Here is a 26,924-nt window from a genome sequence, read left to right as displayed (position 1 = left end):
ACCTGCCCATTTCGCCTACCCCTGTCATCCACATGCTGGACTCGTTCGCATGTCAAACCTGGCTGTGACCTTATCATAAAAAATGCCTATCAAGATTTTTTGAATATCGAGAGCCGTGCTGGGAGCATTTCTCGCCGCATCACTTCGACATTCACTTCGATTTTCACCAACAATCAATCCAACTGCCGATTGAGAATGTCAGGTCTATATAAAGAGCCTTGCGCTTCATGGCAAATCAACACACTACTCGAACACGACTCCACAGAACTACACAATACACAGTCCAGAATATCTAGCATGAGCTTCAACCAACTACATAGCGGAGAAGGTGCTGCAGGCAGACCCAACCACGACCATGCCAACAATCAACAGTGGGCGGGAGCTGAGTCAGTATACGCTGCAAACGCAGCCCTTGCCCGCGGTAAAACGGACACCGAAGCCGATCAGCGGTTGAGGTATGACCGGGTCGAAATGCAGAATGCACACTTGACCTCGCCTCACCTTCGAGGAGGCTTCGCTGGAGTTGAGAATGACAGGCTACTACCCAATTATCGCCGTCCGACTGTTGAAGACGACGTCGGTATTCTCAACAACCGCCAGGTTCCTCGTCGTGCGCCGGCGGAACATAACTACGTCCTACCTGAGATGCAACGCGGGCGTCAAGAGCCGAACGATGGACCAGGACGGCCTTACAGAGGCGTTGCTGTTCACTCTGACAAGGCAGCTGGAGCTCCACTCAATGGATTGGACAAGCGCCGTCGAGTCCAGCGGAAGCAGGACGAACGCGAATTTCGGGGGCGCATGCGACGCCCTGATCCCCACGTGCGTTATTCCGGCTTGTCCGCAGAGCTCCAAGAGGATTTGCGGGTGACGGAGGAGCTTGATCGTGCGAGGGCAGCAGATCTCCCTCGGTGTCGGTACGACGAGCAGGGGCGGTTACGACCACTGGAAGGGCAGAGGCGGCTGCAACGAATGGCGGAGGATAAGTGGGTGCGACGAATGGAAGGGCAGGAAGAGCAGAGGCGGTTGCAACGAATGGAAGAGGAAGAAGAGAGCTACTCTCTCTCGTCATCGAGCGACTCCTCATCGAGCGACTGTGACGAGGAAGACAGACGATACGGTCCGGGTGTGGGTTGTCGCTAGTTGGGAGCTTTGCGCGTCGCTGTACGTGTGACCGCGCTTTCCGTGCCGATAACCCCTGGGTAGCAAGGATGCCGTGCCTTTCGAATGCGTAGTTGCGGTTGTCGTTAGTTTCTCGCGAGTTGAGCCCAGATGCAACGGGATGTGTTTTACGTGCTGAGCTGCTCTGGGGAGGACATTCGACTCAGCAGTGTTGTGGTCGAGGATAGCTTGAAGACCATACAGAGATGTGCGTGACGTCATGCATTGGAGTGAAGGGGGATAGATTGGTAGCGTTGTTGTCTTGGTTTGGAGGTGTGAAGACGATTGTTATTCAAGCGAGGCAATGTTGATGTACGTCTGACAAACCACCGCAGCTACATAAGGAAATCCTGATTCCATCTGCGCCCTTAGGACATGTAACCAGCGACTGCTTCGCATTCTGGATCACGACCTAAGGGTGGCAAGAGGGTGTAGGGTAAGAACGTGAGGTAAGCTCAACGTGCGGATAATGTGACGTCATGCATTGAAGCAGTGGTTGAGTGCAAGGTCTGTGGAGTTGTCTCAGTTGAGAAACGTATTATTGTTCAAGCCAGGTAAGGTTGGTGGCGTATATCTAGTTAACTACCATGATTATAGCAGGAGATCCTGATTCCCGTCTGCACCCCCATGGCTCATGACGAGCGACTGCGGCGCGTTCTGGTTCACGACCCAGCCGCCGCCCATCGTAGCGTGGTCCTCGGCGATGGGTGAGCCGCCAAAGGTGCTCTGGCGGCCGACGCTGGCAAAGTACATATCGGCGTCGCTGACGGCTGCTGACATGTTGCCATTTGTAGGAGAGAGAGAGCCGGTGCCGTTAGGGTCGGGGTCGAGGTGTGAGCGGTCGGCGGCGGCGCGCTCACGGGCTAGTTGCGCGGCCTTGACGGTGGGCAGTTCGTGCCGTTGCAGCGCGGGCGAGTCGACGACTCGCCGTGGGCGGGCGGCGCGGAATACCTGGTGGACGGGCTTGAGGTAAACGGTTGCCAGGGTGCCCACGTTCAAGCACATCTCCTCCAGCGTGCCTGGGTCGAGCTTTTCTGACTCCTCGGCGGTGATGGCTGGCTTCTCGCCCATGACGACTTTCTTTGCTTCCTCGGGCGCTGACGACAGCAGGCGCCAGTACATATACCCTCGATCTCGCAGATCTGGGTTGTCTGTCTCTTCCGTCGCCCACTTCAGCACCTTGGGCACCAATGCGGACCCTCTTGTCGGGCGCTGGATGAAGAGCTTGACTGTGGCGGTGAGTAGTGCCAGCTGCACTTCGTGGGTCTCCTCTTGGAAGGAATCGAGGAAGTCTTCGAGCAGGACGTCCGAGTCCTCTATCCGGTCGGCGTACTGCCCAATGACCCAGATCATGGCCGCTTTCGCCTCCGGTTCGTCGAGGGAGTCGAGATTCTCGCATAGTGTCGAAATGATGGACTCGTACTGGTTGGGGTATTTGCGGAAGATGTTGCGGATCACGACGGTTGCTTCTTGCACAATGTACGAGACCTTTGTGCTGACGAGGGAGAGGAGGGTGCTGATGCACAGCTGTGCGGCGGGTGCGATCTTGATGGCCAGCTTGCCGATGGCGCGGACCGACTTGCGCACAAAGTCGACATCAATTTCGGTGGCGTATCTGTGGAGTCAGCATGGATACCAAGATGGAGTTGGATGATGCTTACTCGGCCAGCTCGGTCAGCACCTCTTTGATGTTCCTCTCCGTGGCCAACATGAAGATGAGCTCGAGCTTGGTGACCTTTACGTAGATGGGGTCGTTGTATTTGCAGAAGAAGACGCGGATGTCGTTGCGCAGGACTTCTGGCCGGCGCTGAAGGATCAGGAGGGCGTTGCGGAGGGCGAGGTACTGGATTTCCGGGCCCTTTGATAGGAGTGTGACGAGCGGCGGCGAGAGCTTGTTGCACAGCGATGTGATGACCTTTTGGTCGGCGATGTAGTTCATCAGGTAGAGGATGACGCGGATGCAGGTCAGGACGACGGCCGAGTTGGAGTGGGACAGGCGCGGGGAGATGCGCTCGGCGAGCAGGGCGGCCTCGGAGGTGTCCTGGGGCACGTAGTTCATCATGGCCTCGAGGATATACGTCTGCCCCCACTCTGAGCAGTCTGCGAGGATGGAGACGATCTTGGAGGCGCTGGCGTAGTCGATGGTGAGTTTGATGTTCTCGCTGCGCTCCCAGATGTCCATGAGGCCGGCCAGGGCGCTGGAGACGACGGTGGGGTTCTCATCGCGGAGCATGCCGTTCAGCTTGTCGATGAGGTCCGAGGACTCGACGAGGTGGCGGTCGTGGTCGTAGAGCTTGGCGACACAGAAGGCGGCTGTCTTGCGGACGTAGGGGTCGGCGTCGCGCAGGAGGGTCTTGAGGTGGGGGACGGTGGCCTCGACATACTCGCGGACGTGGATGTAGGACATTGTGCGCAGGGCGAGGGCGCGGACGAGGGGGTTGTTGTCGTGCATGTCCTCCTGGATGATGGGCAGGGCCTTGAGGGCGATGTCTGGTTTGATGCGGGCGTAGTTGACGAGATAGAGGAAGCACCTGGCGGTCAGCGAGTCGTTCATGTAGATCATGTAGTTGATGTAGTGCATGTAGTGCATGTAGTGCATGTAGTGCATGTAGTGCATGTAGTGCATGTAGTGCATGTAGTGCATGTAGTACATGTAGTGCATGTAGTGTATGTAGTGCATGTATTACGTATAGTGGATGTAGTGCATGCAGTGCATGTCCGTGTAGTCCATGTAATCATGTAGTCCATGTAGTCCATGTAGTCCATGTAGTCCATGTAGTCCATGTAGTCCATGTAGTCCATGTAGTCCATGTAGTCCATGTAGTGCGTGTGATTGGTGCTGGGAGAGACTCGACGACGTACATCTTCTTGATCTCGAGGCTCGGGATGTGCATGCAGCCGACAATGTCGGGGAACAGGGCGACCATGTCGTTGTTGCTCATGGTCATGTTTGCGACAATCTTCTTGAGGGCCGTCTTCTTGGCGGCAAAGTTCTTATCCTTCTTGCCGCCGCTGTTGAGCTCGAGGCGCAGCTCCGCGACTTTGCCCTGTGGAGTGCGGAGGGAAGGTGAGCGCAGGCCATGGGCGGGGGGCACGAACATGATCATGGCGGCGGACACGGGAAACAGACGGGAGACGGAGAGGGACGTACCCGCGCGAACAGCTTCGCATCTTGGCCTCCCTGGCTCATGGTGGGCTGCCTTGCTCTCACAGATGCGCCAGCTGCGGCTTTGCGCTGTGCATGTGCCCCCGGGAGCACGAGCAAGCAAGCTCCCCTCTCGCTACCGCGTTGGCGCGCCTGCGTGCGCCGTGGACGGTACCGCGGATTTCCGATAGGCGCGGTCGGGGTCGGTGGCGCCGATGTCGCGGGGGATTCGTGGCTGGGGCCGGGGAGGAGTTTGCGCAAGGCTTCAAGGGGTGATGCTTGAATTCGGCCGTTGTCAGGGTGAAGGCGGCGTGCGGGTGGTGGTGGTTTTGCGGAGACCGTCGGGGGAGCGCACGTGCATCCGCATGTCCGCATCCAGCCAAGCCAAGCCTGGCCGCCGACCGCCGACCACCGACCACCGACCACCGACAGCACTCAACACCACAGCGGCATCGCCAACGCCAGACGTCACATCTCGCCCCGCTTCTTACCACCCACACGCCCTCCCTCACAACCACGGTAAAAGCCATGACGACGACGACGACACCACCACCGCCCCCGCAATGGGTCGTCGACCTCAACGCAACGCCCGCCTCCAGACCCAAGACGGCCGCCCTCGCCGACCCGCCCGGCTACACGGCCGCCATGACGCGCAAGGAGCGCGCCCTCTCGTCCAAGAAGACCCGCGTGCCCCCCACCCCCGAGGAAATGGACACGCTCAAGATGAAAAAGGCCTGGGAGGTCGCCATCGCCCCCGCCAAGCAGCTGCCCATGAACGCCTTCGGTCGGTGCCTGCACGCAACCACCCCCACGCACCCCGCTAACCGCGCCCAGGCATGTACATGACCGGCAACTCGCTCCAGATCTTCTCCATCTTCATGGTCTTCACCCTCTTCAAGACGCCCGTCATGGCTGCACTCGGCATTCAACGCACCTTTGCTCCCTTTGAGACCCCCGGCACCTCGGGCCGCCTGCTGGGCGTCAAGGTCGTCTACATCCTCACCAACCTGCTCATGCTGGCCCTCGGCATCTGGAAAGTCAACGCCATGGGCCTGCTACCCACCACCCGCTCCGACTGGCTGGCCTGGGAGGCCGAGAGGACCTGGTCAGAGAGAGCCGTGCCGCGCGAATGGTTGTGAATCATCGAGTTTGGACAGTAGCATGGCACGGCGTTGGGAGTACGACTCCGTCTGCTACTTCTTTTCCTGTTCTCTCTTGCGCCAACCTGCCGTAGCTAGGATGCCTCACGCCAGCTGCATCGCTGGCAGTCAGAATCAACAAAAATACAACAAACGAAACATGCTCTTCACTGACCATCAACAATCAGGCTAATCTGGCTATCAACGCTAACACAACTAGACCAGGTCTTCTGGCCCTGGCGTCTGCGGCAGCGGCTTGCCTCCACTGACCTCCACCTTGAAGTCCTTGTGCACGTTGACGCGGAACCCGTCGACGCTCTGCTTCTCCACAATGTGCTTCTGGCTGCCGTCGTCTCGATCAAGACTGATACTGCTGTCGTTGTCAAGGTCGCCATAGATCCGCGTCTCTACCCCCGTGCCGCCCGTCTTGTGTCCGTTCTTCAGGTAGTTCTGCAACGTCGTGCTGCCCGGTCGCTCGTCCAGTTCCAGGTACTGTTTCGACGCGCCGTTGGCCCCCGTGCGTGAGGCACCGTGCGTATGCGCCTTCTTGGCGCCACCCATCGAGCGGCTCCCGCTTCCTGTCCACGACGAGAAGCGCACAATGATGCGTTCCAGAAGGGGTCGACACGCCGGCAGGTTCGCGACAAGCATGCCAACATTCATCTCAGCAGACGCCCAGGCTAGGATCGAGCCGAGGTTCTGCAGGAAACGCGACTGGTCGTTCATTCCGATGAGGAACTTCAGGCGGACAATGGGCGCGATGGAGGCACTATCTCGGTCAGCGGGAGCAAATCAATCATCCACGGTCAAACAACGTACAACACACCCAGTCCTAGCAGGCCCATCACCGAACACTTGACGCGCCAGTCGAGCTGCACGTTCCACAGCAGGAAGACGGGCAGGATGGCGAAGATCCAGTCGCTCAGAATCGAGACGACGGCGACTGCGTACGACAAGGACGTTTGGATGCTGCGGTCCTCGCACGTGCCAGGCATGGTGGTGAACCAGTTCTTCCTACTCGACGTTAGCTCTGTCTTGACAACAAACGTTGAAGACTTACTGCACGGGAGCACACTGGAAGAACAGATACATGCCAGTTCCACCCATCACGACAAGGCAAGACGCCATGCACGCGTAGATGACCCACTCGATCCACTTCTTGCCGTTGGCAATCCGGATCAACGCAAAGCCAATCGAGCATTTGATCGTGATGAGCGCGAAGCACCATGGCTCCTGGAAGATGTAGAACCACATCAGCGAGTTGGCGTATTGGTACTCGCTGAGTGAGCCGTCGTAGGCGCCAATGCCGCTCCATGCCATGGCTATCGTGGCGATGGTGCTGACCGTCCAAAACGGCTACCCATTCATCAGTATCATGTAGAGTTGAGCCGACCGCGTCACCTACAAGATTGACCAGCATGGCCCAGTCATCAGGCCCCCACGCGTTCCTTTTCGACCGGATCCAGAAGCGCAGCACTGTGAAGATGATGTCCAAAGGCAGTGGGATCAGGGCTGCCAGAGCCATAGGATACGATGTCGGTGCCATGCTGTCTCCAACAGCAGAAGCGGTGGGCAGATTGCAAAGAATGTCAGCTTCCTACAAGGACGTTGCGGTGGGAGAGGAGGCGAGTAGTCTAAAGTCACCGTCCGACCTCCCTTTCGCCTCATTTCAGTCCTCCCAGTTCTTCACCCTGCATCCTTCCACCCCCAAGGCAAACGAACGTCAACACGTCCCCGCCCGAATGCAGCGTGATCGTCGCGCAAAGTTGCTGCTTCAGGTATGCGTTTACACCAAGTGACAGCATGGTTTGACATTGACAACGGGGCGGGACGGGTCCTGGCGTCTGCCACAGCAGCCGCACAAGGTTTGACATGCCGCGACTACCGATTAATAGCACCGGAATTATTCTCCGCATCATGTGGGATGTGAAAGCTTCTTGTATTGGCTTCACAGCTAGCAAAATAGGACGTTGGCACCTTGTTCCTGCGTGCATTTCACAACGAAAGGATCTGATCAGTATTCTTGTGCAGCATACACGACACACGTACTGGGGTGTGCCTGTAAGGCTACCAGGTCATGATTGCATGGCATTGGCCCATTGCTGGCATGGGACAGCCCACCTCGAAACGTTAGGTCACGAGGTGGACCTCAACACGGCCTGAGGTTCCGGTGACGCTGAACGCCTCACAAGTGTCTCTGAGTCTGCAGCAGGAACGTCTCCCTTCAAAAAGGCACCAAACAAAGACACAGATATCTTGCCGTTCTTGTGGACGCCAGACGCAGAGGACGTGTTGCGTCTGGCTGCAGATTCGACAGCCGCGCTCGCGCTTGGCGCTTCTTCGGGAGATTTCTGGACCCACTCCACCAGATGGCGATCGTCGACGCCAGATCCACCGCAACGGCGCGAGGCCCTGATTCGAACAACATCCGAAGCTCGTTCTTGCATGTTGCTGGCGCTTGAACGCCTCTGCCGGCACGGCAAGGGAAACCAAGCCGACGCTTCACACCGCCTGCGGCCGTTACCGCAGGGTAGCTGGACGATCTGTCGCTGGAGGGGTACAAAGGAGCTGCCCCGCGATGCGACGATGTTAGTCTGGTGCAGATACCATAAGAGAAGATACAAAACAACGGGAAGCATACACCATGTCTACACCAAGAGTCTTCGACGGCAAGCTAGCCATCATCACCGGTGCCTCGCGAAGTATGAACGTCACACTCACGAGTTGAGTAGAGACTAATGTACTAGGCTTCGGCGCCGCCCTCGCGACTCACTTCGCCTCGCGCGGCGCCAACGTTGTGATCAACTACGCGACATCGTCCTCGGACGAACGCGCACAGGAGTTGGCGAAGAAGCTCTCCACCGAGCACCACATCACCGCAGTCCCCATCCGCGCCGACCTGCTCAATCCCGCAGCTCCCCAGCAGCTCATCGACGCTGCAAAAGCCCACTTCAGTAAGAACGGGCACTTCCAGATCGACATCCTCATCAACAACGCCGCCCTCGTCAACGCCCAGCCCATCCAAGAGCTCGACCTCGCCCTCTTCCAGCAAACCTTTGACCTGAACGTGCGCGCGCCGGCCCTGCTCATCAAAGCCGCCTTCCCCCATCTCCCCACGGACCGCTCCGGCCGCATCGTCAACATCTCCTCGGCGACCACGACCTGGGGGCTCATCCAGCAGACTTCGTACGCAGGCACCAAGGGCGCCATCGAAGCCATGACGCGCGTCTGGGCCCGCGAGCTTGCTGAGCGCGCAACCGTCAACAGCGTCTCGCCCGGGCCCATGGACACGGGTCTGCTCAACGGGCTCCCCGACGCGCCGCGCGAGGCGCTGAAGCTGTACAATGCGCTGATCCCGCTCGCTAAAGAGCGGGCCGGTGTTGATACCGAGGATATGCTTAGGTTGGCGGGGGAGATTGGAGGCAGGCCGGGGACGCTGGAGGAGGTTGCGGGGATTGTGGGGATTGCCTGCCTGCCCCAGTCGGGCTGGATGACGGGGAATCAGCTTGGGGCTAGTGGGGGTGGTGCTTTCGTGCGGTAGAACATTGTTATCACCAGGCTTGAGGGACCGAGCGAATCGGTGGGATTGCACACACCGACATGGCTCACGAGGAGAACGCAGTAGGTAGGTATAGACCCGCTTAACCATCGTCCTTGACACACGCATGAATAAACTGACCAACAAACAACTCATCTACCTTGATTCATTCTCCCCCCGAATTGAAAACAAAAACGCTTGTAGTATTTTATTCAAGTTAAGCAATTAGTAATCACTGATTAGGTTAGTGGGACTTGACTTGATGATTATTGAAATACTACCCATCTTCACGTCTATTGTTCTTACAAACTTATTCACTCTGATTTGTTCTATATCTAACTTGAGAAGAAGAATGCTTAGCTACATGTTGACTACGCACCTAGCTATATCCTAGCTGATGCCGTAATACTAAAGGCTGTACTCTTGATATCCTCTTATCTAAGCAAAAGAGCTGGAAATTACCGATTAGGTTACAATTGCTCACGTCCGACACTCAGGTCATGTTGCACACGGTATACCGTTCATTCATTCTTCAACCAATGGGAACGAACACTGCTTGCTCGCTAGCACGGATCGGCCTAGCGTGCGCTATTTATATCCATCGTCCACAACCTGCAGCCACCGCGCGTGGTGTTGTGCCGCAACCGCGCCGCAGCGGGCATGGTGAGCCAGTTGTCGTGGGTCGCGGGAGGCGCAGTGGGATGGGGGGTGGGCGGGCTTACGTGCAGGGACGGCGCGGGGAGGAGTGCGGCTGGAGGCTGACTGCTGGTGGGCTGGGGGGGTTTTATGATAAAGGGGTGTCCGGCGGTGCTTCTGGGGGCGGAGAGTTTGAGGTTCTTTGAAGAGTTGGATACGTTTGAGCGCACTGCTAGGACCTTGACAGCTGCACGACTGCGGGTTTGGGATTGCCAGTCCATCTCGACACAGCACGACACCACCCCACGCCAGCAACGAGACCGCGGAAACCCACGTCGCCATCTCCGCTCCGTCCCATACAGCCCCCGCCATGAACCGCCTTACCACGCTCTTCAACCCCCCCTCCACCCCCCTCCAAATCCTCTCCGACCTCCACCTCGACCACCAAAACCAATACCCCACCTTCCACATCCCCGCCAGCGCCCCGACGCTCCTGCTAGCCGGCAACATCGGCCGCCTCATCGACTACCCGCTGTACCTCTCCTTCCTCGCGCGCCGCTGCGCCGTGCACGACAAGGTCTTCCTGGTACTCGGCGCCCTCGAGTTCAGCGGGCTGGAGTACACGGACGCGCTGCAGCTGGCGCACGGGCTGGAGGGGGAGCCCGCTACGCGCGGGCGGCTGGAGGTTCTGTATCGGACGCGGGCGGAGCTGGGGCGCCCTGGGTCGGCTGCGGGGATCGTGCTGCTGGGCGCTACGCTGTGGAGCGCGATTCCCGCGGCGGACGAGAGCGCCGTGGTCCGCAAGTGCGCCGAGTTTGCGGCCGAGAGCGGCGTGGCCGAGTGGAGTGTGCAGCGGCATAATCGGGAGCATGAGCGGGATGTCAGGTGGTTGAAGCGCCAGCTTGGCAAGGCCGCGGCCCCGCGCGTTGGGGACGGTGGGGGGCGGGTTTCGCCGCTGCCGCAGCCGCTTGTCGTGGTTGTCACGGCGTTTGCGCCGGATCGGAGAGAGGCGCTGGAGCCGTGGCAGGTCGATGCCCCGTGGAGTTCGGCCTACGGGACGGATCTGCTCAGTGGGGAGGAGTGGGCGGGCGTCAAGCTGTGGGTTTGCGGCACCACGGGCCGGACGTGTGAGTTCAAGAAGGGCGGCACTACGGTGGTGAGCAATCAGCGGGGGAGGGAGGGCGAGCATGTCACGGGCCTGCTGAAGGACGGGCTGTCGGAGAAGCAGAAGGCGGGGCTTTTCGACGTTATGCGTGTCGCGAGGGTCTGAACGTGAGGTGTGTACGGAAGTGAGGAGGCTTGGGTAGCACTCGTAATCACAGTACATGGAGCTTGAAATTTTGATATCGGGTGTCGTGGTTTAAACTTTTATCAAACTACCACAACTCAAACTACCATAACCACCAATCACGGGGCTTTGCAGGCAGAATTGTGCCAAGCGCCCGGGACGAAGAGGATGGTGGGTTTGGTGGGCATTGTGGAGGAAGCAGGCCAGATTCCGACTGCGGATGAGCTCTTTGACAAAGAACAGTGCCTGGCGAGGTGTGCTGTACCTTTGTAGTCGACGCGGGCCTCTGGCGGGGCCGTACGACGTGTTAGGTGGTACCTCGGTGGCTCCATCTTGCGAAGAGAAGAAGCTCGGTCTAGTGCCAGCACCCCTAGCAGACTGTTAGGAAAGAGGTAGCACTCTAATTCGGTCACTGAGAGCGGCCGGTTTGGCATTGCGATGCTGTTCCTGGTGGTGCTGGAAGTGTCGGTGGAACGAGGGATGACAGTGTCCTTTGTCCGACGTGGTCGTGTAGTGATCGACGTCGGATGCTGCGGCGCGAGCGACGGTCCGATCCGCTGTCCGTAGTCCCTGCGTCATGTGAGTAATACATTGCCTGTCGCGAGTGCGGAGGCCGTCAAAATGATGCTTTGCTTGAGATGTAGAGTTTGATAACTACGAAAAGCCTAAAGACACCATCCCAAATGCATAAGAGGCTGGCGCCATGCCAGACTTTAGATCCGTTGACCGTTGATAGAAGCCTTGGTCATCGACGTGCTTGCTTGTGAGTTCTCGTTTCGAAGACAGCGAATCGTGCGCAGTGCTTGCGAGCATTGTGCTTGCAGTTGCCGCGCCTATTCGTCGGCCAGCAGAGGCGCTCTCTCGCGGTCCTCGCTGACAATCTGGCCACGCGGGAAGGGATCGCGACCCAGAAGTCCCGGTACACCGACAGCGAGCGAGACCACGAAGAGGATGCCGCCGATGGTGAAGGCGAAGATCCACTGCAACTGCAGGATGGGGAGTTTGCTGAGGAACTGGCCAACACCGGTGGCTGTGCATCGTTAGTCTTAAGCAGGCAGTGATGTAGTTGGAACTTACAAAAGGACAGCACAGACAGCGCAAGACCGATTGTGTAGTCCTTGTACGCCGCAAGGAAGAACAGCCCATATCCAAGCCAGCCCCAGATGAAGACGTTAGCAACGATGCGCCCAGCCAGATGCGTCGAGTGGAATGCGACCGCACCGACCCAATACAGGGCTGTAAAGTTCCACGCCAAGGGACCCGCAAGCGTGCCAATGTGGATAGCTCGCGGAGTGGTGGAGTGGCGGAAGTAGGCGAAGCTCAGGTTGAAGAAGTTGATCACGAGCAGCAGCTCGGCCAGCCAGAAGTGGCTGCGCACCCACAGGTGGATGAAGCCGAAGAGCAGCAGGTTGGATGTGATGTAGTGGGTGCCGATGTTGGCGGCGGCGGCGAGGTAGGTGGCGTTGGAGGACCACAGAGACCAGGCGTAGATAAGCTGGAGCACGAAGAGGACGATCCTGTGCGTGTCAGCATCGACGCAGGGGTAGAGGGGTAGAGGGTAGGGGGTAGGGGGCCTACCAGTAGATGGACGTGATGATGCTGCTCTGCGCAAACGGCGTGGCAGGCTGGTGCTGCCAGAAGCGGTGGTGCGGTCCATGGCCCTCATTGGGCTGGTGGAAGGTGTAGTAGAAGGCGGTGACGAGCAGGATCAGATACGAGAGACCTGTCGAGATCTTGTACAGGAGGATGGACTGGCTGGAGAACTCCTCGCGCCGCGCAAAACGGTTGCTGCTACCTGAGTTGTCAGACATGATGGACAGTCGTAAACGCGGTTCAGCGATTCCTGTTCCTCACGCACGAGCGAGCAGGATACTTAAGGCCGCGTACCGTCACGCCCTGTTCTGTCCAGCTCCCCTTCCAAGCATACGTCATCCGAGCTTTCGCGTTTTAGCATGGACCCCGCTTCCACAGCCCCCATGACCGGGCATCGCACTAGCGATTGGCTCCCGCTTGACAGTACCCTGCATCCTGTGACACCTGTGCGTGTACGGGTATTCCAACGCTGTGTTGCCCTTCCTGATAAGCGTCTCCAGCGCCAGAGCAGTGAAGTGCAGTGGAGTGCGGTGGAGTGCAGTGGAGTGCGGTGGAGTGCAGTGGAGTGCGGTGGAGTGCAGTGGAGTGCGGTGGAGTGCAGTGGAGTGCGGTGGAGTGCAGTGGAGTGCGGTGGAGCTTGCAGCTTCAGTGCTCAGTATGACGTGAGAAGCACACGGGCCCGACGTACTTCAAATCTGATTCTGCGCAAGGCGGGTATCTCTACATGGCAAAATTACAAAATGCACTTCTCAAGTCGGTAATCCCTGCTGGACGCCTCCAACTCTAAGCCACCAACGAACGCTAAGTTGACATGGATCCTTCAAGTGCGAGCAGGCGTTTCAGGCACCTCCCAGACATCTCCCTCATCCTCTGCCTCCATGCTGGCAGGAGTGCTTTGCTGTGGAGCGGGAGCAGGACCTGGCAATGCAAACGGGATTGTGCTGTTCGCGCTAAAGACAGGCAGGTCCTGCTTCTTGGCCGGCGACATGGGTCGAGATCCCGTTGTCGGTGGTGTCGGACCTGTGTCTGAATTGGGAGCCAGCCAATGCAAGGCTGCTGGTGGCTGAGGCTCCAATGCTTGCAGTGCACAAGGCGCTGCGTCGAAAGACTGCGTCGTGTAGTTCACAAACTGCATCCCACTGGCGGGAGGTGGCGGAGGAGGTGTGTCTGCACGAGATGCGGGCGAGACAGCCGGCAGCACTTCGCTGGCTGTCACGAACGAAGGTAATGGCAATTGCTCCCGCAGCTGCTCCGGCGTGATGACCGAGTCTCTGAAGTCGGTGGGTGGCTCAATGATGCCATTCGGGCTGCGGCCACCAACCTCCGACATGCTGGCAAACATGTTTTCTTGTGCAGCTGGCACAGACTTGGGCTGATCCACCAGACTCGACATCGTTTCTGGTTGTACCGGCTCCGGCTGCTGAAGCGGTGCTGTAGCAGCGCTTTGCAGCTTTGGGGGCTCAGGTGTCATGGTAGGTGCTGGAGTGGTAGCTGGTGAACATGTCTTTGATGATTTCGCCGGCCGGCCCCTCTTCGTCGTACCAGCGGCTGCTTTGGTGCTTGTGGTGCGGCTCGTGCTTTGTTTGCGAGCAGTCGTCTTGGCCGTTGCTTTCTTTGAAGCTTCGAGAGTAGCCTGCTTCTCTGCTTTCTCCTTCTCTCGCGCATCGTACTCCTCTCTGGACGGCATCTTCAACGTGACCCGTTTGAGGCCTGATGTCAGCGCGTCCATGCCATCATTTTCCTTTTCTTTGACCGCCTTGTTCGTGTAGGCGGATGGCACTCGCGGCACAGGCGGCCGCTGAGGAGCGCGAGAGGAAGCTGCAGTGGTCGCTCCTCGGCCTTTCTTTGCAGGCAGATCCGCCGAACCTGCAGGCTGCGGTGCTACACTTCGCCTTCTGGAAGAGGGCGGTGGAATGCTTGGTGCACGACCAACACTGCGATCGCCAATCGACGAGACGCTAGAGGCAATGCTCATGCGACGCGAGACTGATCGAGCTGGTGCAGGTGGCTCTGCAGACGTAGGCTGAAAGTCGGCAATGGTTTGTCGTCGGCTCGACCGCGACTCTGTGCGAAGAGAAGCCTTCTCGTCATCAGAGCCTCTATCGGTATACGAGGTTGCTGGCTTGCGGCCACGCAGTTGCCGACCAGAAGGATCCACCTTTACAGACGTCAACGCAGGCGCTGCTGGCTTCTCCTTCTTAATCTTTGGCTCGGCGAGTTCTTCAGGCCTGCAACTCCTCGTCTGGCGATCTGAAGGCACTAGCAATGCGCTCAGCGCATGCGCTGCCGTCGCCCAGTCCACATCAGGTGGGGGTGGTGTGATGGGCCTTGAAGGATGGACGGGAACGCCTCTTCCAGGTTGCAGATGTGCGAGTTTGGTTGGGTCGACGACCTTTGCCGTGAAAGACTGCGTGGGAGAAGAAAAGTGTGCTTGGGGCCCCTGCCGCGGCTTTTTGATAGCCACCTGAGCCGGAGGTTTTACCAGGTTTTCGAGCTCCGCAAGATGGGCATGATGCCACCACGCAGGATCATATGTGACAGGGGTTAGGTCAGCCTCAACTGATTGAACAGGAAGGCTGTCATCAGAAATGCTCAGCCCGCTTACTCTCTGGTGCATATCGAGCGCAAGGCCATTTGTTGGACTGGGCTCGCTCCAGACTTGACCATCAGTGAGGCCGCTGATGTGGCTCATCACTCCGCTAGCAAGAGCTCTGTCACTGTAGCCGCCTTCAAGCACCGAGATCACCCGCCCATCCACAGCCGTGCCCTCCTCTTCAGCTAGACGAACGACGTCTCGGGTAAAGCGGGCGTAGAACTCGGTAGGCACGTTTACTGCGTGTCGCTGCATCCCTGCAGTTTCCCACTCGCTGGCATCAAAACCGGCAGACAGAAAGATGGCGGCCTTGGGGGTAGGCTGATTGGGTCCACTCTTTAGACGCTTCGTGTGAGATTTGAGATATTGGCGCGTCTTGTCGAGTAGCACGAGGTACTTGTCTTCGTAGATTGCCCAGAACTCCTCTGGTGTCTTCCACGACTGCAAGTGTACGTTCCAGATCGACTGGCCGTGCGCATTGTCGATGCAAAGACTCGCTGCTTGGACCTTGTCGTCGTCGCCATCCTCGCACGGATACGAGTTGATGTCGTGCAGGCTGAAGTAGCCGATGGATGTCTTCTTCCTGTTTGCCGTGCTCTTGGGCATGTTCTGGACCTTCTTGTTACGCGCCCAGGTGATGGCTTGCGACCCATCGCCGTGGTGCAGGTCGAAATCAATAATGGCGGCATGCGTCAGACCGTACTGCATCATAGCGTGCTCGATGCCGACATGGACATTGTTCAGCCAGCAGAACCCAGACGGAAAGTCTGCTGAGCAATGGTGCCCTGGCGGTCGCACGCAGACAAAGGCTCGAGACGGGCCGTGACCTATGCTCGTACCCTGAAAGACAGCATCGACAGCATCCAGAACACCGCCAAGCGCACCCTGAAAAGCGTTCAACGAGTCTTGACATAGGTACAGATCGCCAGCATGGAACTCGTGTTTTGGTGGTTGTCCCGGCACTGCCGACATGTCCCTGGCGAGTTCCTTTCCTGTGGCTGCCAGCTTTTCTCCTGCACTGTCACACAGTGACTTGAGTTCGTTCATCCACTTTGTGCCATGAACATTTGTCACGACTGGCGATGTGATGTCGACCAGGCGCGACGTCTTGCGGATCCTGAAGGGGATGCGCCCAGGTGGATTCTGATCGGGATGCAGCGGGTGGTGCCCCTCTGCGTGTCGTCCACCAAGTCGCACGTAGGCTGTCGATATGCCCAGTACGCTGGCCAGTATGCGCTCAGGTCGCTCCATGATCAGACTGAGTAGGTTCTTGTGCGTGTTTGGTCGGGCGTAGCGGTGCCCGTAGCATTGGTCGTGCACGATGACCACTGTGCCTGCGTCTGCGGTCCCGGCTATGCTCTCGTGGCGCGCCAGCTCCCTCTTGAAGTGGTCCTCTGCTATATCGCAGGCGCGCAGGGGCAGCTTCTCTTCGAAGTGTGGTTGCAGCGCGCTCTTTCCCCCTATCGGCGAGTGCATGTTGGGTGCCAACGACGATCGGCGCGAAGCTGGGTTCCTTGGCGTGCCGGAGGGCATGTCGCCGCGCAACGACGAATTCGAAGACTTCCTCCCAAGAACAAGAGACGGCGCGGGGGACGCGGCGCGCTTCAAGCTCACGGTGCTGGAGCTGCGGCGGAGAGACCGGGGGAGCGGCGAGGACGGCACACGCGCTGTGGGGAGTCTGGGAGAGCTGGGCCCAGGCGACAGATTGCGCACGTCGTGTGTGTTTGTGGGTGTGTTTGTGGGTGTGTGCAGTGAAAGGCGGTTGACCGAGCGTGGGAGAGAGTTGGCGTCGTTGCTGTGTCGCGGGCGTCCTCGCGGCGTGCTGTCTTTGCCGGCGCCCGGCGACGACGCCTGCTGGTGGCTCTGCATTGCTGCGGCGTCTCAGCGCGTCGTGGCGCGTCTGCGTCGGGCGAGTTGCGATGTTTGGTGGGGTGTTTGAGCAGTCAAGGGAGCTGGCAGCCCGAGGCGGCTGTCAAACAGGGTCCACCACGCGTCTGTGCTTCATCTGTGCTTGCTTGCCATGTCAGACACAACTTCACAGACGTCTTGCCTTGACGAGGGCCGTGCATGCTCCACGTGTTCCACTTCTGTAGAGCCGTCGGTTCTGACGAGAACAAGAACAAACCGTGTTTCTGTACAAACCTATCAGGACCTGCCCATCGGCGCACGCCTCATCTCTCCACCGTCTATATATGCAAGAGTCGAGATCCACCATCAGTCCACTACATCCATCCATCTGCCTCCGCGACACGGACGCGTCTGCTCTTGCAGACATGATGCGAATGCTCCAAACGCCAAGTATGCGTCTTCGGTCTTCGTCCTCTACACCGCTATATCATACAAAAAGGGTACCTTGCTCTTGCCGTGTTGCCCGTAGTAGATGCTGTACAACATCGAGCTCAGTCATCGTCCTCGTCCTCGTCCTCGTCTTTCCGCTTCTGCTCTTTCCTCTTGCGGTCCCCTTTCTTAGCCTTGAGTTCCTTCTCCCACAGCTTGTTGGCCGCCTCCTTGTCCAGGTCCGGGAAGATGAGGTCGAAGACGTCCGAGTACCAGGCCACGGGGTGGCCTTCGATGCCCTCTTTGATGTTCTGTCCCCTGGTCAGTATCATTCCGGCGTTACAATTCTTCATGACCTACCTCGGGCAATTCCAACCAGTCGCTCAAGTTGTCCTTGGGGAAGATGACCATGTTCGCGCCTGCTCTCCGTGCTGCCACCGTCTTCTCTCTCAGTCCGCCAATTCTGAGCACCTTACCAGTGAGTGTGAGCTCTCCCGTCATCGCCACGGCATCTCGGATCTGTGTGTCGAGAGCCAATGACAAGAGACTCGATGCCATGGTGATACCAGCGCTCGGTCCATCCTTCGGCACCGCGCCTTCGGGACAATGCAGATGTAGTCTTGCGTGCTCGAAGAACCTGTTCTTGGGGAATTCGCGCGCCAGTATCGACTTGGCGTACGAGTAGGCAACGCCTGTGGACTCCTTCATGACGTCGCGAAGCGAACCAGTGCGCTCGAGACCAGGGTGTGACGAGGCGGAGAGCGCGTTCTGCAGGATGGATTCAATGTACAAAGCAGAGCCGCCCATCGATGTCCACGCCAGACCCATCGCGACACCAGGTGGTGTGAAGTCGTAGAGCCGGTCGGCGGTGAACACGGGCGGGCCGACGTAGTCCTTGAGATTATCCTTGTTGATGGAGACGTGCACTGTGTCAGGGACTTTGAGTGCAACGCGAGGCTTTGGTGCTGTTTGCTTCTCCATATCCTCAGGTGTCTCCTTGACGTCACTCTTGTCCTTGTCAGACTGTTCCTGCGCGGCCTTGCCCTCGTCGGTAAGCGCTTCAGACTCCGGCAGAGCGTCTTCGCCGACTTCAGTAACGATCTTGAGGGCGGACTTGCGGTAGACCTTCTCGATTTGCTTCTTCAGGTTGCGGACACCAGACTCTCGGCAGTACTTGTTGATGAGCTCGACGATGCCTTCCTTTTCAAGAATGACATCGGCGTCCTTCAAACCACTCATCTCCTTCGCTGCAGGCGCAAGGTACTTCTCCGCGATGGCGATCTTCTCGTCGGCAACGTAACCAGACAGCTCGATCATCTCCATACGGTCAAGTAGGGGCTGAGGGATGGTGTCGGACATGTTCGCTGTGCAAACAAACAGAACCTTGGACAGATCAACGGGAACATCCAGGTAGTGATCCAAGAAGCTGTTGTTCTGCTCAGGATCGAGCAGCTCCAGCAGTGCCGCGGCAGGATCACCGTGGTTGCTGTTGCGGCCAAGCTTGTCAATCTCGTCAATCAAGACAAGCGGGTTCTCGGTCTGACACTTCTTGAGCGCCTGGATGATGCGACCAGGCAGAGCGCCGACGTAGGTCCTTCGGTGGCCCTTGATCTCGGCAACATCATACATACCACCGACACTGAAACGGTAGTACTGGCGGTTCAGAGCTCTTGCGATCGACTTTCCGATTGAGGTTTTACCCACGCCAGGAGGACCGACCAAGCAGAGGATTTTGCCCTCGACAGACCCGCGGAGCTTGCCAACAGCAATGAACTCCAGAATGCGATCCTTCACATCCTTCAGTCCGTAATGGTCTTCGTCCAGCACTTCACGGGCGTGCTTGATGCCGAAATTCTCGGCGCTGCTCAAGCCCCAAGGGAGCTGGGTCAGCCAATCTAGGTAGTTCCTGGTGACGTTGAACTCAGATCCACTAGGCTCAAGACCGGAGAGCTTGCTCATCTCCTCGTCGAAGACCTTCCTGACGCCCTCAGGCATGGCCAGCTTGCCAGCCTTCTCATTGAACTTCTCAATGAGCTTGTCCTTGCCATCTGACTCGATGCCAAGCTCGCGCTTGATGCCTTTCATTTGCTCCATCAAGATGAATTCGCGATGCTTCTTCTGTACTCGGTTGTTCACCTCGTCGCTAACCTTTTTCTGCAATTCGGCGCTCATGAGCTCCTTCTTCAGGACCTCCAGAGACTTCCTCAGCCTCTTCTCGACATCCATCTCCTCGAGCGCCGCCTGCAGCTCGTGAGACTCGGCTTGAGCGACCGCTGCAGCAAAATCTGCCAGCTTTACAGGGTCCTCGCCCACGCTCATGGTGGTGTGTACGGAGAAGGTAGCAACGTGATCACGGAACATGGGGTTCAGGAGCGCGACGCCCTTGAAGGTGTTGACGATCTCGTTGACAAGGGCCTGGATGACCTTGTTGTCTTTCATGCTGAAGGGCTCTTCGACCATGTTCTCGACGTTGGCAATGCTGACTTGGCGGCCCTTCAGGATGGCAAGTGTCTGGTCTTCCTGAACCGACTTTGCGTCTTCGCTGGCCTCCTCGAAGCTGGCGACGACATCGCCCTTGGACTCGCCAGCCTTTGTCTCGGCCGGTGCAGCCTCGCCTTCGGGGAGGTCGGCGATGGTTGCTTCTCCAGCAGACGTCTGCTTCTCACCCTTGGGTGGCAAGAGGCTGGTCATCTTAATCCTGCGGTGTGGGTACAGCACACAGGTCATGGCGAAGTTGTCTTCGGAGCCGACGGGGAATGCGCTCGTGACCTGGCAGAAAGTGCCAACGTCGTGCACTTCACTGGGGTCATCGATGACGTCCTTGTCGACAGCGTCGTCTTTGAACATGAAAGCACCAATGTACGGCTGTCCACGCTTGACCATGTCTGCGATTGCCTGACCGACCTCCCTGTCGCGGATGGTGACAGCCTTGTAGAAGCCGGGGAACAGTGGGCGCTTGGCGAGGGGTATGGCCATGACCTGGGGGTAGACTTCTGGTATTGAAGGCTTGACGAGTGGGCTGTTCTTGCGTTTCCGGCCGCCTCCGTCGCCGCCTGAGCCGCCATCGCCTCCTGCGGCGCTGCCCCGGCCGGAGCCTGTCTTTGAGGGTATTGGGTCGGGCGTCTTGGTCTTCGCCTCAAGCTCGTCTGCCACCTTCTCCTGCTCCTTGAGCTTCTTCGACTCGTCTGTCTCTTCAGCGGCTGTCTCCTCGGGTGCTGCCTTAGGGTCCTTTTCCTTCTGCCGGCTCAGTGAGGTGGAGAAGGTGCGGTAGGCGCACAGCGCAGCAGGCGGCGAAGGGCAGCGGTGCGGGTATCGAGCTACGAGCGACGCCGTGCATTGTGCAGGCAAAAAGCGCGAAGAGGCGCGCGAGGTGGTGAGGGCGACATGTGAGCGCGATGTCTGGCGCAGAGCTGCCCGCCACGAGGCGTGAAGCATGACGGAGAAGGGCGACCCGGAAGCCGCTGGGATGGACGGTAGGGGAAGATGCAAAGGAAAGCACGGGACCGCAGCTTGTCCGCGCCTGACTTGGGATGAAATGCAGCCGAGGAGGCGTGCAGTGCGGTGTGTTTGGTGTTGCAATGGCGTGGCGTGGCGTTGCGAACTGCTCAGTAATCCCGAATCTCGACATCATCAACTTGTCCAAGCTCCGAGCCAAACGCCGCGCTCCTGGGAAAACCTCGGCACCGCGGCCTCTGTGTCTTTTGCCTTCTCTGCCCTTCTCTCCTCACACGACCACCGAGGATACACTTGAGCTGACCAACGCTAAAGCCAACCTAGCCACCAACTCACTAACTTGGTCTAAGCAACACGCAAGAACACTAAAACTAAATTTTTTGCAGCTGCTGCACTCTATAATAATAAAATATAACAGATTCTGAATAACCCTAACCTTAAGCTAAATCTAACCTTAAACTAAATCTAACCTTAAACTAAATCTAACCCTAAGAATTTATTATAAATATAATCCTAACATGTTTATATTATCTTCTAAATAAGTTTAGAAGATAATGCCTAGCGTTGGTCAAGTAGAGCTGCCAAGGCAAGGTTGAGCTCTTAGCGTTGGTCAGCTCAAGCGTGTCCTGCACGACCACCCTCGTCTGCCAGGCCTGGGTCACATGAACACGCGATGCTGTCGCGGCGGACGTGCTCAAGGCTCTGCCGCTGCTCTTGAGCACGCCTCTTCTACACCTGAGTCTGTGCGCGAAGCACCGGCGTCCGGCTGCCAGCTATGCATCTTTCCAGGGATGCTTCAACAGTACAGCCTGGTAACGCCCCAAGTCGTTGTCTGCGCCACTCCCGCAGCCTATCTTTCCACGAGGAAGCTCTGCTGCGATAGATGGAAATCAGTACAGGAAGCGCAGTCGACAGGTTTCCCGTCCTGCACACACATGCACTTCCGCGACACCCAACTTCGCCACCGTGAAGCATACATTCTGCCAGTGACACAGGCTGTATACAATTCGTAGTTCTGCGGACTGAACGCGTTGTATTTCTCCATCATACGGTAATGCACAAGCTTGCAGCTGGTTGCAACACCAGCACCAGCAACCTTACACAACCAATCTACACTTGCCTAGACTGCATCTCAAACATGATGTCACGGCGTTCGCATGAAAAAGTTTTTGAAGCCTTTGGTCTATTATGGGGCTCGCCGATACTACGGCGACAGAACTGTTAGCCGCATTTGGTAATCAGTGATAGGGCTGTGGCCAAGGCACGCGATCCTTGACCGTCTACAACGCCCCGGCGGCATTTGACCAATCAGCTGTGCATCCCAAGCAACGGGTGGATGGTTGCACAGGATCGACGAAAAACATCACGCTAACGTCATGTCATGACCGTGAACGAACGTCCGCACGTTACCGCGAACGCTAATCAAGATGCCATGAGATCACTCTCCACGACCGGTCATATGGCCAGGTAGAAGTTGCTAAGGTTTTGGGCCCACGTTCCATCACAACCCCACAAAACTGCGCTATAAACCTTTCCAACGCTCCTCCTGCATGTTGTTGGCCATTTGAACTCCGCAGTCATGTCCAGACTATCGTCAGTGAACGACGACAAAAGTAAGGGTTCGTAGAGCGTGTCTAAAGCTGAACGACGGATACTAAACTCTACAGATAACTCGTCACAAGAGGATGGCACTCTACATCGCCCCAGCATTTCAGGCCGCCAGCGAGAAACCCGCACGGTAGACGGTAAAGAAGTGGAGATCCACACCTGGGATGGCACAGACGACAAAGACAATCCGTACGTTCTGCCCTCGAGGCAGCTGGGTACATGGACTAAACCACGGTTAGCTTCAACTGGTCGCCAACGTACAAATGGTTCGTGACAGTTACTGTATGTTTCGTCTCGATCTTGACGGGTTTGCCTGCCGGTTCGTATGGATCAGGCAACGACTGGATGTCACCTCTGTGGAATGTGCAGAACGATCCGTTCCCGAACCTGTACTGGGCGACAACGAGCTGGAACATGGGCGCTGCCCTATTTCCACTGCTGTTTGTACCGCTGACCGAGAACACCGGTCGTATGCCCGGATATTTCGTAGGTTTTGCCAGATATTCCCTCAAGCAGCACTGACATGTGAAGATTGGCTACATCGTCTTCGAGCTCTTCCTTTTCGGCTCTGCCTTTGCCGACAACTTCGCTACTATTGTTGTGACTCGGTTCTTCGGGGGCGGCGCATCTTCAGTCGCCATCAACATCGTCGGTGGCAGCATCAGTGACATTTGGAAAGGCGACAAGGCCCGCAGCCTGCCCATGTCGCTGTTCGGATTCACCAGCGTGGCTGGCATCGCGCTGGGTCCCTTTGTGGGCAGTGCGATTGTGCAGATCCGCAAGCCGAGTGTTGGGCTCGAGTCACCATGGCGATGGTAAGTCCTGCAGTGCGAGTTTGAGGTGACGTGCTGACACCGTGTGCAGGATCTACTACATTCAAATCATCTACAATGCGGCGCTAATCCCTGTCTTCTGGCTCATCCTTCGCGAAACGCGGGGCGACGTCATTCTGAAGAAACGTGCGCAGAAACTGCGCAAGCAAACGGGCCGCGCAATCTACGCCGAATCTGAACTGGACAAGCCGTCTGTTGGGCAGCTGCTCAAGGTATCGTTCATGCGCCCGACCAAGATGCTTGTCTCAGAGCCCGTCGTCACCTTCTTCACACTGTGGATCTCGTTTGCGTGGGGCATCCTGTTCCTCTTCTTCAGCTCCGTGGTGCAAACCTTCGGCGACAGCTACGGCTTTGGTATCTTCCAAACCGGTCTTATTCAGCTCGCCATCACCGTCGGCGCCGTCATCGGCACTCTCATTAACCCGCTGCAGGATTGGATGTACCTGCGCACCGCGTCCAAGAACGACGAAAGAGCCGGTAAACCGATTCCTGAAGCACGTCTGTACACGAGCATACCCGGCTCTCTCCTCTTTACAGCAGGGCTTTTCATCTACGGTTGGACGTGCCGACCGAGCGTGCATTGGATCGTGCCTGCGATCGGCATTACCATTGTCGGCGTGGGAATCTACTCCATCTACATGGGCGTAGTCAACTACCTCACCGATGCTTACGAGAAATACGCCGCCTCGGCCCTATCCGCCGCTTCGCTCGGCCGCAACACCTTCGGCGCCTTTCTCCCACTCGCATCGGGTCAGCTCTTCTCCACGCTCGGTTTCGGCTGGGCGGGCAGCTTGCTCGGCTTCATTGGCCTCGCGCTGAGCGTCGTGCCCGTCGTGTTGCTGTTCAAGGGCAAGGACATCCGAGCCCGCAGTCCGTTTATGCTCGATAGTACCTTTGATGACAGTGAGGGCCAGAGTAGGAAGGAAAGCTATAGCAAGCCCAAGGGCCGCAGTGGAGGGGAGAAGGAAGTCTAGCCGCGGAGGAAGCCCGCTGTAGTGCTTTGTCCGGGTATCCGGATCTATGCGATTTACTCATAGGGATTGCAAGATTTTGCATTCGTGGCTGCAGTGGATTTTGTGGTGGGCGTACACATATCATCACCCCGTTCAACCAGTGGTGTTGGCTCTTCCATCTGTGGCACCCCATTTCGAAGGCACAAAACTAATACTGTAACAGCAACAGCAACAGCAACAGCAACAGCAACAGCAACAGCAACAGCAACAGCAACAGCAACAGCAACAGCAACAGCAACAGCAACAGCAACAGCAACAGCAACAGCAACAGCAACTACAACTGCAACTGCAACCCCTCGAAGCTAGGTCGTCAAGAATGGCAATGTCTCATCCTGGCACGACTCACCTATTTGCTTCATCCAAGCGACTCACCCCGATCACAGGACCACCAAGCGTGGAATCTCCGACGCAGACAGGAAGGCGAGGTGCGAGTCGAATCCTCGTTTGAAGCAACGCTGCATGGGTGAAGAGGCTGTGTCCTGTCTTGGTGTGGTTGTCATTTGCGTGAGATTCTGGCATCAACGGCGCGTTTTCTGCTGCGTGCCTACAGCTCCCTCTATCCAGACCGTCACGACATTCGTCGAGTGGCTTTCGATACCAGCAGCCGGCCTCTGCCGTTCCCTTCCTCGCCCAACTAGCATGGCGTGGCATGGCATGGCATGGCTTGGGGATCCTGAAAGCTGGAGCCTGTCGATCCGCGGACGTTGGACACTTCTGGGAGCTGGCTGGAGTTGGATACACGGAGCTTCGACGCTTGGGAGGCGCTGGATGCGACTTTTAGATGCAGGGTGGAAGGGTGGGGTGCTGTGAGGGCTTGTCGTTCGTGCTGATGCTAGTGACTCTGCCTGTACTGAGAGAGCAAGTGAGGCACGCTGACACCCGGAAGAGGTTTGAAAGAGGATGAAAAAAAACAAAAACGCATAAACGCAAGATCCATCTTCTGCAGCAAGTCTACCGTGAGGGAGCTGGGTATGGTTGATGCAGGGATACAGCAGGCGGAGCAAGGGCTTGAAATCACACACCTCAACGTGTTGCATAGGATGTCTAGCATCATCCCTCCCCAGCCCGCGGGCCGAACCGAACCAAAGTTGATGTTGATGTTGCACCTCACATTGCTTTTGCCGTCGAGGGCAGAAGGAACTTTCTTCACCTCTGAACGGTGTACTCTTCAGCTGCTTTGAGGCGAATCTGTAGATGGTCAACACCGGATGTCGCAATGTGTTCCACGACCGCTGACGAGTCAAACGTTCCCAATGCAGCTTTGCGCAGAATCGCCGTGAGACATTCTCACTTGCATGTGCTGATCCACGGTGCTGCGCCCGTCTCGTTGCTCTGTCTCAGCGACAGCGGCTGGCGCGCAATGCGCATGAACCACGTTGACGTGTCAAGGCTCGACAGCTTGACTTTGTGCGTAAGCGTGAGCGCAGCGGACAACGCATGCGTCTTGTAGGGCTGCGCGAACCGGTAGGACGAATGGTTCGACAAGCCAGGTATGCGACTGTTGTGATGGAGGGTTGGTGTTGCATGGTTGGCACGATAGAAGATGGTGTCTCGTTGTAAGCAGGGGTGAGGGGAAGATTAGGTTCCCCAGCAGAGGCGCTCGGAAAGCTAGTTTTGCAACCACACCGCCGTTGCTTTTCGCGCTCAAAGTCATGCATATTGTGTTCCCGCACGAGCGCCGTTGCCCTCTGCAGCACGAGGTGCAGAAGCGAGGGTGCCGGTGACGAAGAAGGCTCCCTGTGCGACTTCAGGGCGGAGGCCTGGTGTACAGACTACAGAGGCTTTGCCGCAGGTGCCCATGTCCTGCGTCTGTCGTGAGCTGCAGGTGGATCGCAGGCGTGAGGTTAGCCGCTGCGCTACGTCTGGACCAACGCATGCAGGCCCAAAGACATGAATGAACATGGGCGCAGAGGGGTTGTTGGAAGAGCCAGGGGTTGCAAAGAGGACATGGCGATGAACGCAAGCGCTGAGAAAAGGGCTGTGAGGACAAGCATGTGAGGACAACCGTCATGTTGAGATGGTGAAGCGTGAGCCTTGTGACACGCTCACCGCATCTTGTGACTTGTAAGAGGTCGCCTTCTCTTTGCCTGCCTCTTATTCGACCTGAGGTCCTGAGCTGGGTGCTCTGCAGGCCTGATCTGCTTGACCGGCCAATGGTGGCTTGCAGCTTGACCGCCACACGAACCATAATACAACGAAGCGGCGCACACTGGCTTTTCGACCTCCTTTGCTCCCCGCTCCTGTGAGACTGGCATCCGCACTTGGCCTCGTGTACGCGTAGCACGTTGGGTCTCCTTTTGGGCGACTGGCCGCTTTCTCACGGCGGCTGCGAGGCACTGATTGGGCAGAAACGCCCCCCCCCCCAACCTCACACCTCGCGTCTTCCGCCAGACGACTCACACTCGCATACACTCACTGCACGGCGACTGCACCGTCTGCCAGCCCTCTCGTGTTGCCAGCCTGTCCGGTGGTGCCCTTCTGAGCCTCCCCCAGCCCCCCAAGGCCTCCCCTGCGCCCTGCCGTCTGCTGTATCCCGTGCGTGTTAGGCGCCAACCGACAGGCTCCTTGGGCGTCAACAACACCTCGAGCGTCAAGAACACCTCGAGCGGAGCGGCTGTCTGGCCACTGCACCCACGCGAAACCACCG

At 57.6% G+C, this 26,924-nt stretch overlaps 11 protein-coding genes across 11 annotated transcripts, besides 12 other annotated features; 5 read left to right on the top strand and 6 right to left on the bottom strand.

The window, feature by feature from the left end:
* Positions 1 to 297: 297 nt before the first annotated feature.
* EKO05_0010903 (uncharacterized protein) lies at positions 298 to 1,143 on the top strand (the record flags this gene model as incomplete). Its single annotated transcript, XM_038947346.1, has 1 exon — positions 298 to 1,143. The coding sequence occupies one exon, from the start codon at positions 298 to 300 to the stop codon at positions 1,141 to 1,143; it is 846 nt and encodes a 281-aa protein (XP_038793162.1).
* Positions 1,144 to 1,752: 609 nt separating this feature from the next.
* On the bottom strand, positions 1,753 to 3,823 carry EKO05_0010902 (uncharacterized protein; the record flags this gene model as incomplete). Its single annotated transcript, XM_038943907.1, has 2 exons — positions 1,753 to 2,776; positions 2,823 to 3,823. The coding sequence occupies 2 exons, from the start codon at positions 3,821 to 3,823 to the stop codon at positions 1,753 to 1,755; spliced, it is 2,025 nt and encodes a 674-aa protein (XP_038793161.1).
* Positions 3,713 to 3,988: a tandem repeat.
* Positions 3,897 to 4,351, bottom strand: EKO05_0010901 (uncharacterized protein; the record flags this gene model as incomplete). The annotated part of the gene is made up of 2 exons (XM_038947345.2): positions 3,897 to 4,208; positions 4,313 to 4,351. The coding sequence occupies 2 exons, from the start codon at positions 4,349 to 4,351 to the stop codon at positions 3,897 to 3,899; spliced, it is 351 nt and encodes a 116-aa protein (XP_038793160.2).
* Positions 4,352 to 4,703: 352 nt separating this feature from the next.
* Positions 4,704 to 4,736: a tandem repeat.
* Positions 4,737 to 4,834: 98 nt separating this feature from the next.
* Positions 4,835 to 5,445, top strand: EKO05_0010900 (uncharacterized protein; the record flags this gene model as incomplete). Its single annotated transcript, XM_038943711.1, has 2 exons — positions 4,835 to 5,090; positions 5,141 to 5,445. 2 exons carry the CDS (start codon positions 4,835 to 4,837, stop codon positions 5,443 to 5,445), a joined length of 561 nt encoding a protein of 186 aa, XP_038793159.1.
* Positions 5,446 to 5,661: 216 nt separating this feature from the next.
* Positions 5,662 to 6,991, bottom strand: EKO05_0010899 (uncharacterized protein; the record flags this gene model as incomplete). Its single annotated transcript, XM_038943869.1, has 4 exons — positions 5,662 to 6,214; positions 6,265 to 6,459; positions 6,506 to 6,801; positions 6,851 to 6,991. 4 exons carry the CDS (start codon positions 6,989 to 6,991, stop codon positions 5,662 to 5,664), a joined length of 1,185 nt encoding a protein of 394 aa, XP_038793158.1.
* A 1,098-nt stretch (positions 6,992 to 8,089) lies between these two features.
* On the top strand, positions 8,090 to 8,986 carry EKO05_0010898 (uncharacterized protein; the record flags this gene model as incomplete). The annotated part of the gene is made up of 2 exons (XM_038943770.1): positions 8,090 to 8,147; positions 8,193 to 8,986. 2 exons carry the CDS (start codon positions 8,090 to 8,092, stop codon positions 8,984 to 8,986), a joined length of 852 nt encoding a protein of 283 aa, XP_038793157.1.
* Positions 8,987 to 9,989: 1,003 nt separating this feature from the next.
* On the top strand, positions 9,990 to 10,889 carry EKO05_0010897 (uncharacterized protein; the record flags this gene model as incomplete). Its single annotated transcript, XM_038947344.1, has 1 exon — positions 9,990 to 10,889. The coding sequence occupies one exon, from the start codon at positions 9,990 to 9,992 to the stop codon at positions 10,887 to 10,889; it is 900 nt and encodes a 299-aa protein (XP_038793156.1).
* Positions 10,012 to 10,098: a tandem repeat.
* An 851-nt stretch (positions 10,890 to 11,740) lies between the features above and the next one.
* EKO05_0010896 (uncharacterized protein) lies at positions 11,741 to 12,718 on the bottom strand (the record flags this gene model as incomplete). Its single annotated transcript, XM_038943877.1, has 3 exons — positions 11,741 to 11,937; positions 11,985 to 12,424; positions 12,486 to 12,718. 3 exons carry the CDS (start codon positions 12,716 to 12,718, stop codon positions 11,741 to 11,743), a joined length of 870 nt encoding a protein of 289 aa, XP_038793155.1.
* Positions 12,719 to 13,007: 289 nt separating this feature from the next.
* Positions 13,008 to 13,136: a tandem repeat.
* A 184-nt stretch (positions 13,137 to 13,320) lies between these two features.
* On the bottom strand, positions 13,321 to 16,962 carry EKO05_0010895 (Histone deacetylase; the record flags this gene model as incomplete). Its single annotated transcript, XM_038947343.1, has 1 exon — positions 13,321 to 16,962. One exon carries the CDS (start codon positions 16,960 to 16,962, stop codon positions 13,321 to 13,323), a length of 3,642 nt encoding a protein of 1,213 aa, XP_038793154.1.
* Positions 16,810 to 16,842: a tandem repeat.
* Positions 16,963 to 17,299: 337 nt separating the features above from the next.
* Positions 17,300 to 17,330: a tandem repeat.
* Positions 17,331 to 17,492: 162 nt separating this feature from the next.
* On the bottom strand, positions 17,493 to 20,805 carry EKO05_0010894 (Endopeptidase La; the record flags this gene model as incomplete). Its single annotated transcript, XM_038943961.1, has 2 exons — positions 17,493 to 17,681; positions 17,731 to 20,805. 2 exons carry the CDS (start codon positions 20,803 to 20,805, stop codon positions 17,493 to 17,495), a joined length of 3,264 nt encoding a protein of 1,087 aa, XP_038793153.1.
* Positions 20,407 to 20,461: a tandem repeat.
* Positions 20,806 to 20,918: 113 nt separating the features above from the next.
* Positions 20,919 to 20,969: a tandem repeat.
* A 140-nt stretch (positions 20,970 to 21,109) lies between these two features.
* Positions 21,110 to 21,448: a mobile genetic element.
* Positions 21,250 to 21,340: a tandem repeat.
* A 954-nt stretch (positions 21,449 to 22,402) lies between the features above and the next one.
* On the top strand, positions 22,403 to 24,238 carry EKO05_0010893 (uncharacterized protein; the record flags this gene model as incomplete). Its single annotated transcript, XM_038943794.1, has 5 exons — positions 22,403 to 22,436; positions 22,491 to 22,620; positions 22,671 to 22,917; positions 22,963 to 23,246; positions 23,296 to 24,238. 5 exons carry the CDS (start codon positions 22,403 to 22,405, stop codon positions 24,236 to 24,238), a joined length of 1,638 nt encoding a protein of 545 aa, XP_038793152.1.
* Positions 24,239 to 24,435: 197 nt separating this feature from the next.
* Positions 24,436 to 24,570: a tandem repeat.
* A 344-nt stretch (positions 24,571 to 24,914) lies between these two features.
* Positions 24,915 to 24,945: a tandem repeat.
* Between the last annotated feature and the right edge of the window lie 1,979 nt (positions 24,946 to 26,924).

The sequence above is a fragment of the Ascochyta rabiei genome, chromosome 21 (genome assembly GCF_004011695.2).
Source record: "Ascochyta rabiei chromosome 21, complete sequence".
Taxonomy (NCBI): domain Eukaryota; kingdom Fungi; phylum Ascomycota; class Dothideomycetes; order Pleosporales; family Didymellaceae; genus Ascochyta; species Ascochyta rabiei.
This window is presented reverse-complemented; position numbering and strand designations above follow the sequence as displayed.